At 46.3% G+C, this 15118-nt stretch overlaps 1 protein-coding gene across 1 annotated transcript in view; it reads right to left on the reverse strand.

The window, feature by feature from the left end:
* Window positions 1-2223: 2223 nt before the first annotated feature.
* Window positions 2224-15118, reverse strand: part of FTSJ1 (FtsJ RNA 2'-O-methyltransferase 1) — a 44274-nt gene continuing 31379 nt past the window's right edge. The window contains exons 9-11 of the mRNA XM_068248786.1: window positions 8215-8298; window positions 4564-4667; window positions 2224-2553 (exon numbers count right to left, since the gene is read on the reverse strand). Of these exons, the coding sequence (XP_068104887.1) occupies window positions 2341-2553; window positions 4564-4667; window positions 8215-8298 (401 nt within the window). The 3' untranslated portion in view covers window positions 2224-2340. The remainder of the gene's footprint in view (window positions 2554-4563; window positions 4668-8214; window positions 8299-15118) is intronic.

Below are 15118 nucleotides of genomic sequence, written 5' to 3' on the forward strand. Positions count from 1 at the left end.
CCATACACACTCTTTACTTACCCATAAGCCACATACACAAACAGCGGTCTTTTATGCAGCACAATTATCAAACAACCGCTGTTGAGTGGAGAGCCGGGACAAGGCCCTCCAGCACCCAAGGCTGAGACACCAAAGTGCGCCCCTCCATCCCTCCCACCCCAGCCGTCACACTCTGATTGCTATTAGACTAAGAGGTGCCCCAGTTCTCCCAAACCCCCCAACACCTTGATCTCTAGTTATCTGGCTTGCAGTCACTGCCATGCATCCCCTTTCCTTATTTCTCTCTGCTTCCAATACAATAGGGGAATGATAGGTGATTGAGTTGTGCGCCCCCCTCCTATACTGCGCCCTGAAGGTGTCAAGTAGTTGAACTGCGCTCTCCACCTTCCTATAAATCAATAGACAAATGGCACATAGCGTGACTCCATATACATACAGTCTGCCACACACAGTCAATCACCACTGTGCCCAATGTGCTCGTGTCGCACTCGTGAATCCACTCCCAAATTAGATTGCGCTCACCAGATCGCAGCCACCTCAAAGCCAGGTGGGTCTAGCGTATTTGTCACAAACAGGCTCCAGACACTTTTAAAATCTTCAGTTCTCTATTTAATATCGCATTAATCCTCTCCGGAATCATAAGAAAGTAAAACACATAAAATACATCATAGTGTATACTGCATAAAAAACGCAATAGCCTGCGCAATGAATGCGCACTCACTTCTATCTTCTTGCAATATGGCACATCATATATATTGGCGGCAGCGAGATCTGTCCTGGCCTCCGGGCATAGGGTGAACGGCGTCCCGTGTCCCTCCTGATAACCCTTTCGCCTGGTCTGCGCTGGCTCGCGTCCTCCTCGCTAAGCTGTTCCTCAAACTCTTCCCAGTGCAGTGACGTCAGACGCGCCGGCCGTAGCTCCCTATACTGACTGCGCCCTGAGGCTGGAGCCTCTCTGGCCTCTGCCCTGGTTGAGTGTGTGTATATGGGGCTTTACACACTCTTTACTTACCCATTCACACTCTCCCCTCTCCCATACACACTCTCCCCTCACCCATACACACTCTAACCCCCCACACTTACTTCAACTTCCCACCCTCCAGTGTAATGTACATGCATCCACTCTCAACCCACATACTGTCCACGCAACCACACGCCCTTTACATGCAAGTGCGATTGGCCCAGCACCAGTGTGTAGTGCATGCACCAACTCTCTGCCCACACACTGTCCATGTAACTAAGGATCCCTGTGGTCACATGAATGCACTGGTGCATTACACATGTATTCACACTCCTTCACAGTCCTCACAACTAAACCTCCCTGTATATATATATGCATGTATGATTGGCTCAGCACTAGTGCGCTGTACACATGCACTGTGCATGCACCCACACAACCTGACTGTTCACACAAACACACTCCCTGTATATGCGCACACGATTGGCTCAGCACCAGTGTGCTGTACAGGCACCCACACACTGTCCATACAACCAAGCTCAGGGCATCCCTCTGACACCACTGTTTTTGAAAGGTACCATAGCAGTAACTGGAGTCATCCAGGAGGAGAGCCGACACTCATATAGAACTTAAAGGGATACTGTAGGGGGGTCGGGGGAAAATGAGTTGAACTTACCCGGGGCTTCTAATGGTCCCCCGCAGGCATCCTGTGCCCGCGCAGCCACTCACCGATGCACCGGCCCCGCCTCCGGTTCACTTCTGGAATTACAGACTTTAAAGTCTGAAAACCACTGCGCCTGCGCTGCCGTGTCCTCGATCCCGCTGATGTCACCAGGAGCGTACTGCACAGACCCGGTATGGTCTGCGACTGCACAGTACACTCCTGGTGACATCAGCAGGATCGAGGACACGGCAGCGCAGGCGCAGTGGTTTTCAGACTTTAAAATCTGAAATTCCAGAAGTGAACCGGAGGCGGGGCCGGAGCATCGGGGAGTGGCTGTGTGGGCACAGGATGTCTGCGGGGGACCATTAGAAGCCCTGGGTAAGTTCAACTCATTTTCCCCCGAACCCCCTACAGTATCCCTTTAAGGCTCAAAATTTCAAGGACAGACTAAAACCAATCTCTAATAATAATCGGGCTATTGGACTTCAGCATGACCGCATGGAAAGCAACACTGTGCTACTCCTGAGAAACACTTTAACTACAACATGTTGTCCTCTTCATTGAAAACAACACTCCAACATTCAGTAAAAACTGCTGCAGCTTTATTTTTACACGTAAAATTTTAATAAATAAAAACAAAAAGTTTCTCTCTGTGTAAAAGATACAGTAATATAATACAAGAAACAATCAGAGTATAAAATGCCTGAGTCAGCTGAGCTCAGGGGGAAATGGCGAGTTTCTGGATGCCGGTCCCGTCGCATTCCGCAGCCTCGTCTTCCTCCGCAGCTGCTGAGGGGGCATTATTCCGCGGAGACGGCGGGCGTTCCTTGGCGAGCAGATTGTTTTTCTTTAAGAAGCAGGCCTCCTGATAGGGCGGCTGGATAGGGGGTTGATTGGGGGGCAGATAGGTGTATTCTTTTCCTGTGTCCAACTGGAGAAAGCAGAATGACACAAAACCAAGAGAGGGCTGGTCATCTAGTGCCAGAAATCCTACAGGATAACTACAGGAAATTCACTGGGAAAGTATTAAAGTGGACCTGAACTCTTGCACAAGACAGAAGAAAAACAGAGAGAATGCACCCTGTATGTATTTAGAGAGTTTAGCCTGTCTAATTCCCTCTCATCTGTGATTAATCACAACTGTAATTTGATCTATCAGCTGCGTCAGCTGGCTGCCTTGACAGAGGAGCTAATTAGTATACACAGGATGTGAACAATATGTCTGCTTCCATAAAAGCAGGATGTAGATACACTGCAGATTTATTGCAGGATTTGTATCAGCTGTAACAAAGAAATGTTTTTCTTTAAAGATTATTATGCTGTTGCGTATCTTTTAGAGCAGTGAGGAAGCTCCGAGTTCAGGTCTGCCTCCTGGACACCTGTAATGGCTGCTGCCCATAGCGATCGGATGCAAGCACTAGGGCCACAGTTTGGGGACCCAACACTGTGGTGGTGGTCAAGGTTAAAAATATACTGACAATTTAATAAGCAACCCTTGGTCAATAATGCAGATTTACTCCAAGACTGCTTCTGTTTCTAAAAGGAGATCTGAGAAGACAGGAGAGCCACATTGTTCACACAAAGCAGCAGGATGAAACCTTGACTGCACTTCCCAGCCACTTAAAGGGAACCTAAACTGAGGAGGAGATGGATTTTTCCTATTAAAATAATTCCAGTTGCCTGACTCTCCTGCTGATCCTGTGTCTCTAATACTTTTAACCACATCCCCTTAACAAGCATGCAGATCAGGTGCTCTGACTGAAGTCAGACTGGATTAGCAGCATGCTTGTTTCAGGTGTGTGATTCAACCACTACTGCAGGCAAAGAGATCAGCAGGAGAGCCAGGCAACTGGTATTGTTTAAAAGGAAACATCCATATCCCTCTCAGTTAAGGTTCCCTTTAAAAAGACACTGAAGCGAAAAAAAATTATGATATAATGAATTGTATGTGTAGTACGGATAATTACTAGAAGATTAGTAGCAAAGAAAGTATTCTAATATTTTTATTTTCAGTTATATAGTTTTTTTTTCAACATTGCATCATTCTCTAATATTTGCAGTTTACACACTACTCAGCATTCTAAATGATTTTACAGAGCAGGCCAGTGAACTATTGACCTGTCCTCCTGCAGGGGAAAAAAAAAAACAATACAGTGACAGACACTTGAGATAACAAGCTTCAGAAGACATCTTTTGCATAAATAACAACTGGAGTTTCTTAAAGGGAAGGTTCAGGGACTAACTAAAAAAAATAAAAATTCATTTCCACTTACCTGGGGCTTCCTCCAGCCCGTGGCAGGCAGGAGGTGCCCTCGGCGCCGCTCCGCAGGCTCCCGGTGGTCTCCGGTGGCCGACCTGGCCAGGCCGGCGGCCAGGCTTCTTCTGCGCTCCATTGTGCGTTCCACGCCGGCTCGCTGATGTCATCGGACGTCCTCCGGGCTTTACTGCGCAGGCTCAGAACTACTGAGCCTGCGCAGTACAGCCCGGAGGACGTCCAATGACGTCAGAGCGCCGGCGTGGAACGCACCATGGAGCGCAGAAGAAGCCCGGCCTGGCCAGGTCGGCCACCGGAGACCACCGGGAGCCTGCGGAGCGGCGCCGAGGGCACCTCCTGCCTGCCACGGGCTGGAGGAAGCCCCAGGTAAGTGGAAATGGATTTTTATTTTTTTTAGTTAGTCCCTGAACCTTCCCTTTAACCATTCCTGTACTGGAAACAATATTAGACTCATATCTGCTGCTAATGTTTTATTTCTTAGCTGTACTACACATACAAATCATCATAATTAATTTTTTTGCTTCAGTGTCTCTTTAATATTTTATCAAGTAAAATATATATAACCAAAAAAAAAATATCACAAAGATCAAAGAACTTAGCGCCTTGCCCTAGATTTTTATTTCAGCATTTTCCTATAAATGCACCACAGAGGTCTTGGGCACTTACCTGCAGAGGGTAAGTCCTGTCCGAGTCATAGGCACTCAGGTCTCCACATGCCAGGAAAGGCACAATCACCCGATTGGGACCTTCTAGCTGGTTAAAATCAACATCTACCAGAAGAATAGAATGGATCAGCAATCTGAACACCACAATAAATGCTCTTTGATCAGCTGAAGTCGCATAAAGGACACCAGCCACTTCCTGAACACCAGACCATCCCTGCCACAGGCTGTATTCTTCTTAAAGTTCTAGTCTGTGCTCCGCCCCCTTGCATTTTATTCAGCACAATGTAATCCAAGCAGCACCAGCATTGCCCACAGAGTCCGAAATTGACTGTGTGAACAAAGTTCCTTTTGGTTGTGTAATCACTTTATGATATTTAGATCTCTGCCTGAAGGTTGGCTTTAATATGGCTGAGTCAGGCCCAGATTTACCTCACTGGAGCCTATAGGCACAGATGCCCTCGCACCCTAAACTTTGCTCTTCATGAACCTACAAACCCCCGCCGAACCGCACTGCAGGTATGCTGGCTGTCACTTCTCCCATACTTCCCTTGCCCATCATTGGTAGCTACAGGTGCCCCTTAGTATTAGGTAGCCAGGACTTCCCTCAAATATTAAGCAGCTAAAGGTGACCCAAGTATTACCGTAGGTAGCTAGAGGAACCTCAATATTAAGTAGCTACAAGTGCCCGAGATTGAAGGAATATCTCTCGTCTGTGGAATGCAGAGCAGAGTAAATAACCTCTCATCAGGACTCTGCATAGGGAAGCTGGGAGGGAGGCACTTGGGGAGGGGAGTGAACTGTCTTTCCATCATCAGGCGCCTGTAGGCATGTGCCTGCAGTGCCTTATGGTAAATCCGGCCCTAGGCTGAATCCTCCATTTGTTCTTATAAGAAGGATATTGAAACTTTTTAAAACCCACAGAAGAAGAAGTTGCAGTCTCAAATAATGTGTTTTAATATGCAAAAGTTACAAAAAGTTTCAAAAATTCTTGATCATCAATAGATCTTCATAGAAATTTCATTTAATATACTATCATGACATGGCTTAGAGTTGTTTAAAGAGAACCCGAGGTGGGTTCTAAGAATCCTAATGTAACGATCGGTGTCAGCACACAGAGAGAATCTGATTATTGGTGATCTGCAGTATCACCAACAATACAGATATATACCTGATTATTGATGATCTGCAGAATCACCAATAATACAAGTATAACTAACCTCTGGACACCTGATAGAGCGTAAGTGTTTTGGTGCAACAGTAGGCTGTCTCCCGTGGGGCGGGAGACGCAGATAACAATGAGCATGGACCACCTGAGGCGCAAGTGGCCCTTGGCTGTATGAGGACTAGCTCTTAGCAAAGGGAATGGAGATAACCTGAGAGCCAGTGATTCCCTGTAATGCTGGGAATCAGACTATACTGCAGCCAAAGGACTCCTAAGGGATAGAGCCCCTGACTGGACTGCAGAGAGGCCCCTCTGAGAAACAGGGAGTCTCTGCAGCTACCTGACACCTAACAGGGCGGTGTCACAGGTAGTACAGACAGACTGAACACTCAAGGAATGAGTGACAGCCAGAAGGGTCGGTCAGGCCAGGTCGGCAACACACGAGCAGATAAGGGACAGAGACAGAAGGCTGATTCGGTAACCAGGTACAGGCAGGGTTTGGCAACAGGTAGTCAGATATGCATAGGTACCGAATCAGAAAGCAGGAGAGAGGTCAAGAGAGCAATAGGTCATAACAGGTATAAAGCAGAGGCCTAGTCTAGAGTGTGAGGGCCGTGGTCTCAACACCCAGGAACTGGTCTAAAGAATAACACAGCACTGACACAGTATCCCTAAGCTTGGGTGTGAGTTCCTTGATCACAACACCCTGGAACTGGTCTAAAGTATAACACAGTATTCCTAAGCTTGGGTGTGTGGTCCTTGGTCACAACACCCTGGAACTGGTCTAAAGTATAACACAGCAATAACACAGTATTCCTAAGCTTGGGTGTGTGGTCCTTGGTCACAACACCCTGGAACTGGTCTAAAGTATAACACAGCAATAACACAGTATTCCTAAGCTTGGGTGTGTGGTCCTTGGTCACAACACCCTGGAACTGGTCTAAAGTATAACACAAGCATAACCTGGCTAAGTGTGAATTCCCAGGTTCACCTGGTTCTAACACACTGTGGGATCTGACTATGGTCTGAGTGCTCACACATATGTATTCGCAACGGCAGACAACCTGAGACTGACCAGCGAGATCTATATATAGAGCAGCGCTCCTCAGCGCCACTCAGCGCTACTCAGCCAATGACAATCTGCGCTGGGATCAGCTGACCAACCTGATCAGCTGATCCCTCTCCTCTTGGCATAAAGGTCCTGCCTCTCAGCGCACTCGCGCGTAGCTCTCCATCTGTATGCACTAGAAGGCTCAGACACACCAGACGCATGCTGCTGTGCGAAAACCGCTGGTCTGAACGCGGAGACAGCCGCCCCGCCGCCAGACCGCACGGCGGCATCTCCGCAATCCTTTACACCTAATAGCAGAGGCTGGGTCTGCGTATAATGCCCAGCCTCTGTTGCTATACAGCTTCCCCGCAGCCCCCCTCTGCGCTCTGCTATGCCCCCATAAATTATAAGCCGAGCTAGTGACACATAGCATGTCGACAGCCGGCTGTTTACCTTTGTAATGCCAGTCTCGCCACTTCCCCGCCTCCTCCATAGCGCCGGTCCCTGCCTGCGTCCCTTGCCTCCAATCAGCAGGCAGGGAAGGGACGCGGGCGGGGATCGGAGCTATGGAGGAGGCGGGGGAGCGGCGAGAGTGGCATTACAAAGGTAAACAGCCGGCTGTCGACATGCTATGTGTCGCTAGCTCGGCTGATGATTTATAGGGGCATAGCAGAGCGCAGAGGGGGGCTGCGGTGAAGCTGTATAGCAACAGAGGCTGGGTATTATATGCAGACCCAGCCTCTGTCTGCTATTAGGATTCTTAGAACCCACCTCAGGTTCTCTTTAAGATAATATTCAGGCAACACTAGTTTGTTTTGAGCTGTAATAGCCCTTAATCAGGCCTTTATGTTCATTAAAGGGAACCTGAAGTGCGAGGTATTCCAGGCTGCCATATTTATTTCCTTTTAAACAATACCAGCTGCCTGGCAAGTCCTGCTCCTCTTTCTAGTCAGCAGTGTCTGAATCACACACCTGAAACAAGCATGCAGATAATCATGTCAGACTTCAGTCAGAAAAATCTGATCTGCAAGCTTGTACAGGGTCTATGGCTAAAAATATTTGAGGCAGGGGATCAGCAGGGCAGCCAGGCAATCTGCATTGTTTAAAATTAATTAAATGTCAGCCTCCATAGTTCTCTCATTTTGGGTTCCCTTCAAGATTCTCCTCAGGCCAATAATGTAGCAAAGCAGAATCCTGTTGGGAATGGATAAGGTACAATGGGAGGTCTGTTCCATCCAGGTACTCACAGACGCCATCTTAGTGATCAGGAAACAAATGCTACCACATAAGCGATCAGAGGATTATTATTTTTCCAGTCATTCCCAAAAATTATTATATACCATTATGACCTCTCCATTTGCCTCGGAGAGCAATATTGCCTGGTTGTGGCTCGCCTACAGAAATACATTTAGGACGCTAGGAATATAAGCTACACTCACCGTAGCAATGGTCCAGAAGAGGGTTGGACATGTTGGGGACGTATCCCTCTGGGGGGCTGTAGCCCTGACACACTACAAAGGCTTCTGTATATAGAGAAACAGACAAGACAAGAATCAGCATAAAGGAAAGGTAAAATTCAGCTATATTCTCGTTATGTATAAAGTCTCTACCCATAGTTGTGCTTAAAGTGAACCAGAGACGAGGCACCCTCATGTATTTTACCATATATATCAGTGGGAACATTAGAGAAAACACCTACCCTGCTCTCTGTTTCATTCTTCACTGCTCAGCCTGCTTCTAATCAGCCCTGATAAAAAATCCCTGACTGAGCATTGAGTCTGGCTTTGCTCAGGAATCATTATAGCTGAGTCTGTCTTCTCTGATGTCTTTTCAAGCCCAAGCTTGCCCCCTTGTGTCTCTGCTATAATGACTCCGCTATAATGATTCCTGAGCATAGCCAGACTGAATGCTCAGTCCGGAATTGTATCAGGGCCAGAGCAGGATCATCCACCAGGCAACCTAGTCAAATGCTTGGGGCCTAGTGGGTGTCAAAAAGCCTATCTGCCACCTTCTGTGACTGCTCTTCACTTCATCTTACCAAAAGCACCACAAGGGTGCCCCAACTCTACTACCTTGCCTAGAGCCTCATTACATCTTAGTCCATCTCTGATCAGGGCTGATTAGAAGCAAGCTGAGCAGTGAAGAATGAAACAGAGAGCAGGGTAGGTGTTTTCTCTAATGTTCCCACTGATATATATGGTAAAATATATGAGGGTGCTTCATCTCTGGTTCACTTTAACTGCTTATCTCACTGACTGGTGTTCTTATCTCACCAGGAAAGGAGATGGTCTATATCAGTGTTTCTCAACATTTTATTGGCATGTACCCCTTTTAAAACCCTGTACTCACCGAGTACCCCCTAGCATAGTAAACATTATCACAAGTACCCCTTGACAAATATATATTTTATTGTAGTACATGATAAATGGTTCTAAATAATTTCCAAGAATTTACTATTGCTTTTAATTAGCTAAAACACTAATTTGGTGTTGTTTAAATGAGATGTATCATTTTCTAAAACTCTATATTTGTTGTTCTTGGTTAAAGAGAACCAGAGATGAAGCAACCTCATGTATTTTACCTTATAAATCAATGGGAACATGACAGTAAACACCTAATCTGCTCTTTGTTACATTGTTCTCTGTTTAATTTGCCTGTTATCACCTCTAAGATAAGAATCCCGACTAAGCAGTCGGTCTGGCTTTGCTACAGAATAATTATAGCTGAGACTGTGTTCTTTGCTGTCTTCAAGTCCAAGCCTGCCCCCTGCTGGCTTTGCTCAGGAATCATTATAGCTGAGTCATTATAGCAAAGCCAGACTCAATGCTCACTCCGGGATTCTTATCTCAGCTAGATAACAGACACTTTTAGCAGTGAGGATGGAACAGAGAGCATGGTAAATGTTTTCTCTAATGTTCCCACTGATTTCTATGGTAAAATACACAAGGGTGCTTCGTCTCTGGTTCACTTTAAGTATATCAAGCCTGAGTACCCCCTGGAACGATCAGAAGTACCCCCTGGGGTACGCGTACCACAAGTTGAGAACCTAGGGTCTATATGATAAAAACACACATTCACTAAGCTTTATCAAACACTTTATCAAACGTTTGCTAATTTACCTCATGGGTAAAATCTAATTTTGAATTCACTAAGGTGTTGTATAATTATCAAATGTTTTATCGTTTAAACGTCCAATAGATCTATAACACCGTAGTTAATTCAAAATTAGATTTTATCCATCAGGTAAATTATCAAATGTTCGATAAAGTGTTTGATAAAACTTAATGAATTGAGGCCACTGTCTTTGTTCTGCCTGCTGCCTCTAGTGTTGTGAAGGACAATTTTTCTGCAAGCTGGTTCTCAATGTAATTTTCTGAAACGGTGAGATGCTTTGTGTCACTACTTTAGACATACCTCTTAAAGGGAAGGTCCGAGGAAAATTTAAAAAAACCCTACTATCTGCTTTGGAGGAAGCCCAGGAACACCAGAGCTGCGGCGAGGGACAGATCAGCTGCCAGGGGCTAGAGGAAGCCCCGGGTAAGCAGAACTTTTTTTTTTCCCCTCGGACCTTCCCTTTAAACCCCACCCTCCTTTTTGTTTAAAGGACAACTGAAGTTGGAATATGGAGGCTGCTATATTTCTTTCCTTTTAGGCCCCGTTCACACTGACAATTGCAAAACACTACAACAACAAACAACATCTGTAAAGCGCTTTTCTCCCATGGGACTCAAAGCGCATAAGCATGGCTCCGACCATCGTGGTACAGAGGAAGAATTTTATAAGTCTGGAAATGCCAGGCTAAACAGGTGGCTTTTCAGTCTGGATTTGAATAACTCCAGGGATGGTGCTGTCTTTACTGGGTGTGGCAGTGAGTTCCAAAGAGTAGGGGCAGCATGACAGAAGGCTCTATCTCCATATTTTTTGAGGTGCACTCTGGGAGTGACCAAGTTTATAGAACTTGCTGATCTGAGGTTGTGAGAGGTGTGGTGCAGCTTCAGCAAGTCCTTCATGTATCCAGGGCTTAGATTGTGCAGGGATTTGTATGTCAGTAGTCCAATCTTGAAGAGTATTCTCCATTCTACTGGTAGCCAGTGCAGTGAGCGAAGGATCGGTGTAATATGACAGTGGCGAGGCTGGTTTGTTAGCAATCTGGCAGCAGAATTCTGCACTAATTGCAGGCGACGCAGGTCCTTTTTGGGGAGGCCAACATAAAGGGCATTGTAGTAGTCCAGACGTGATGTGATGAAGGCATGAACTAGGGTTGAAAGATCCTCTGGGGGAATCAGATGTTTAATCTTTGCAATGTTCTTCAGATGAAAGAAGGAAGATTTAACTACAGATGAAATTTGGTTTATGAAACTCAAGGCTGCGCACAAGGTTGGAACTGTTTATGTCTGAATTCCCAATCCTGATTGGTGTTGCTTTAGGATAGAGCTGTTTTGATGGCGAGTGCTGGCTTTGGACAAACAGGACCTCAGTTTTGTCAGCATTCAGTTTCAACCAGTTATCATTCATCCATGCCTGTAGCTCAGCTAAGCAAGAGTTTATTTTTGGAGTAGGGTCTGTTCCACCAGGTTTGAAGGACAGGTATAGCTGTGTGTCATCGGCGTAGCAGTGGTACGTCAGGCCATGTCGTTGGATAAGTGTACCGAGTGGCAACATGTAGATTGCAAACAGCAGAGGGGATAGGATTGATCCTCGTGGCACTCCAAATTGTAGAGGTGCAGGTTTGGACATTATAGGTCCTAGGGATACTCTCTGTGTTCTGTCAGTCAGGAATGATCTGAGCCACTGGAGGACTGATCCACTGATGCCACAGTACTCCTGCAGTCTGTTAAGCAGGATTTCATGGTCAACTGTATCAAAAGCCGCTAAGAGATCCAACAGGATTAGGATGGAGCATTCCCCTCTGTCCCTTGCCATGAGCAGAGTGTTGCAGACTTGGATGAGGGCTGTTTCACAGCTGTGGTGTTTCTTAAAGCCAGACTGTAGAGGGTCCAGGATGTTGTTTACTGACAGCCTGGTTTCAAGGTGCAGATAGACAGCCTTTTCAATAAGTTTACATAAGAAGGGGAGGTTGGAGACAGGTCTGTAGCTGCTCATAGCATCTGGATCCATGGAAGGTTTTTTAAGAAGGGGCTTGATGATTCCTTCTTTTAAAGAGGTAGGAAACCTCCCTGCTTGCAGAGAGCAATTTACTATTTTGTGAAATGCTGGACCAAGCAGGTCAGGGCACTAGTGATTATCGCTAGCATTTTGTTGTGATAAACGCAAGAATATCACTAAGTTTAAATACATTGCAATCGCTCTACAATCGAACAAAAGCTGCATGTAGTGCGTTTGTGTTTATTGTGAATTGCCGACGATCGTGACAGTGAGATCACTGCAATATAGTTTTCATTGCACTAGTGCTTTTGCAATCTCTGGTGATTCAGCGATTAGCAATAAACAACCACTAATCGCCCTAGTGTGAATGGGCCCTTAAGCAGTACCAGTTGCCTGGCAGCCCTGCTGGTCTATTTAGCTGCAGTATTGTCTGAATCACACCAGAAAAAAAGCATGCAGATAAGCTTGTCAGATCTGGCAATGTTAGAAACACCTGATCTGATGCATGCTTGTTCAGGGTCTGTGGCTAAAAGTATTAGAGGCAGAGGATCAGCAGGATAGCCAGGCAACTGGTATTGCTTAAAAGGAAATAGATATGGCAGCCTCCATATCCCTCTTGCTTCAGTTGTCCTTTAATGCAGGGGTCCCCAACCACGGGGCCGCGGCCCACTGCCGGCCTGTTGGCAGTCTCCTACCGGGCCGCAGCGTGTCTGGCCTCTCGCCCCTCCCCCCGCGGCCACCGCGCCTGTTACCTTATGAGCGGCGGCCGTTTCCTTCCTTATAGTCCCCCAGGCGCCGCTCTCCTCTTATCAGCAGCATCTTACAGCAGCGCGTATTGCGACTGCTGTAAGGAAGGGAAGGAAGCGCATCAGCGGCTTCCTGTAGCGGCGATATGCATCGCCGTTACCATGGGAACCACTGGCGCATCGTTCCCTCCTTACAGCAGTCGCAATACGCGCTGCTGTAAGATGCTGCCGATAAGAGGAGAGCGGCGCCTGGGGGACTATAAGGAAGGAAGCGGCCGCCGCTCATAAGGTAACAGGCGCGCGGCCGTTTGGGGAGAGGGGCACTACCTACACACCCACCCATACTAGGGCGCTACACTGGGCACTCACCTAGCTATACTGGGGCACCCTACTGGGGAACTATACTGGGGCAAAATACTAGCTATACTGGGGCACTATACTGGCTGCACTGGGCACTGTACTAGCTATACTGGGGCACTATACTGGCTGTACTGGGCACTGTACTAGCTATACTGGGGCACTATACTGGCTGTACTGGGCACTGTACTAGCTATACTGGGGCACTATACTGGCTGTACTGGGCACTGTACTAGCTATACTGGGGCACTATACTGGCTGTACTGGGCACTATACTGGCTGTACTGGGCACTATACTGGCTGTACTGGGGCACTATACTGGGCACCATATTCGCTGTACTGGGCACTATACTAGCTATACTGGGGCACTATACTGGCTGTACTGGGCACTATACTAGCTATACTGGGGCACCATACTGGCTGTACTGGGCACTATACTAACTATACTGGGCACTATACTAGCTATACTGGGGCACTATACTAGCTATACTGGGGCACTATACTGGCTACACGGGGCACTATACTGGCTATACTGGGGCACTATACTGGCTATACTGGGGCACTATACTGGCTATACTGGGGCACTATACTGACTATACTGGGGCAACTATACAAGCTATACTGGGGCAACTATACTAGCTATACTGGGGCAACTAAACTCCCTATCTCCCTATACTGGGGCAACAACCCCCCCCCCCCCCCCAACCCACTGCATATGACACTGTCCACTAGGTCGCGCATCGCCGACGACCCCTCCCCTCCAATACGCCCCCCCCCCCCCCCCCCCCCGGTCCCCAGAGAAAAATTTGGTCAGTAAGCGGTCCCCGAGCCGGAAAAGGTTGGGGACCCCTGCTTTAATGCACATGATGGTAAATTTGAATTCAGTAGTAGGTCTGTACTTTATGTAGTAAATGTATATTGAAAATACCTGGCTACTGACTCCTGCCCCTTTTTGCCAGAGGGAAAATTCCTTCCCCAGCATTCAGGACATCACATGACCCAGTCCACCTCCCCAGTGTCTAATTATCAGTAACTGTGAATAGACTGCAGGAGAGCTCTGCTGAACCAGAACTGGCATTCAGTAAACACTGCAGCTTAACCCTTTTAATGCTCCCTTCAAAATTAAAACCTAGTAAAATTCAGTTTTTTTTAATGATTTCTAAAAATTTTAAATATTTTTTTCCTCATAAAAGGTCATCATACTGTGGCTAATCTTTTCAAGCAGAGAGAATGTTCAGAGTTTAGCTCCTCTTTACATATTAGGTAGTATAGGAGGGACTCGGCATGCAGTTCCCATTTCAATCAATAGGTGGCCTCTCTTCGGATCCCAGATGAAAAACTAACTATATATATCTTATCTAAAGTTTAGATAGTTTACACAGCAAATCTAGCTGCAAACAGCTTCAACAGTTTATGATTACTGTATATTCTGGCGAATAAGACTACTTTTTAACCCTTAAAATCCTCTGAAAAATCAGGGGTCGTCTTATACACCGGGTGTCATTGATGCTGGGTGATATGCCCTATCCTGTTACCGACTCTCAGATCTCGCTGATGAGGACTGTAGTGAAGCGATGCAGGCGCACATGTGCAAGATCAGAGAGACAGAGAAGAAGGTAAATAGGATGAGAGGGTGGACCAGAAGAGTGAAAGAGGCGTGTTTTATGGGCACAGCGCAATCTACTCTTCCATACCGCTCTGATAAACAGGGAGAACTGACCAATCCAACCAGTCAATCACCTGTATGCTGATATATACTGGTTACCACATACAGTACAGCACCAGTATCTGTTCATGCATAGCACCAGTATATGTTTTTTTTTTTTTCTTTCAAAAATTTTTTATTATTCTACTATTGAATTGCAAAAATAGCAGTGAGAACATACACTTATGTATAAAACGGAGCACAATGCTGTAAATATGCTTACAAAAACTTATTATATGCACCAAGACTTCTTAACAAAGCATCTGAGAAAGTAAAGTATAAAACAAAATATAAAACTAAGTAAGATAATTCACTTGAGAAAAACATAAACAGGATATTAAATATTGGTGTGATATACTGAAGATGTGTACATTCACAGTCACTTGGTATGGTAACATATCCTAGTAGTGCAAACTGTCTCGCGAAGAG

The sequence above is a fragment of the Hyperolius riggenbachi genome, chromosome 8, assembly GCF_040937935.1.
Source record: "Hyperolius riggenbachi isolate aHypRig1 chromosome 8, aHypRig1.pri, whole genome shotgun sequence".
Lineage (NCBI taxonomy): Eukaryota > Metazoa > Chordata > Amphibia > Anura > Hyperoliidae > Hyperolius > Hyperolius riggenbachi.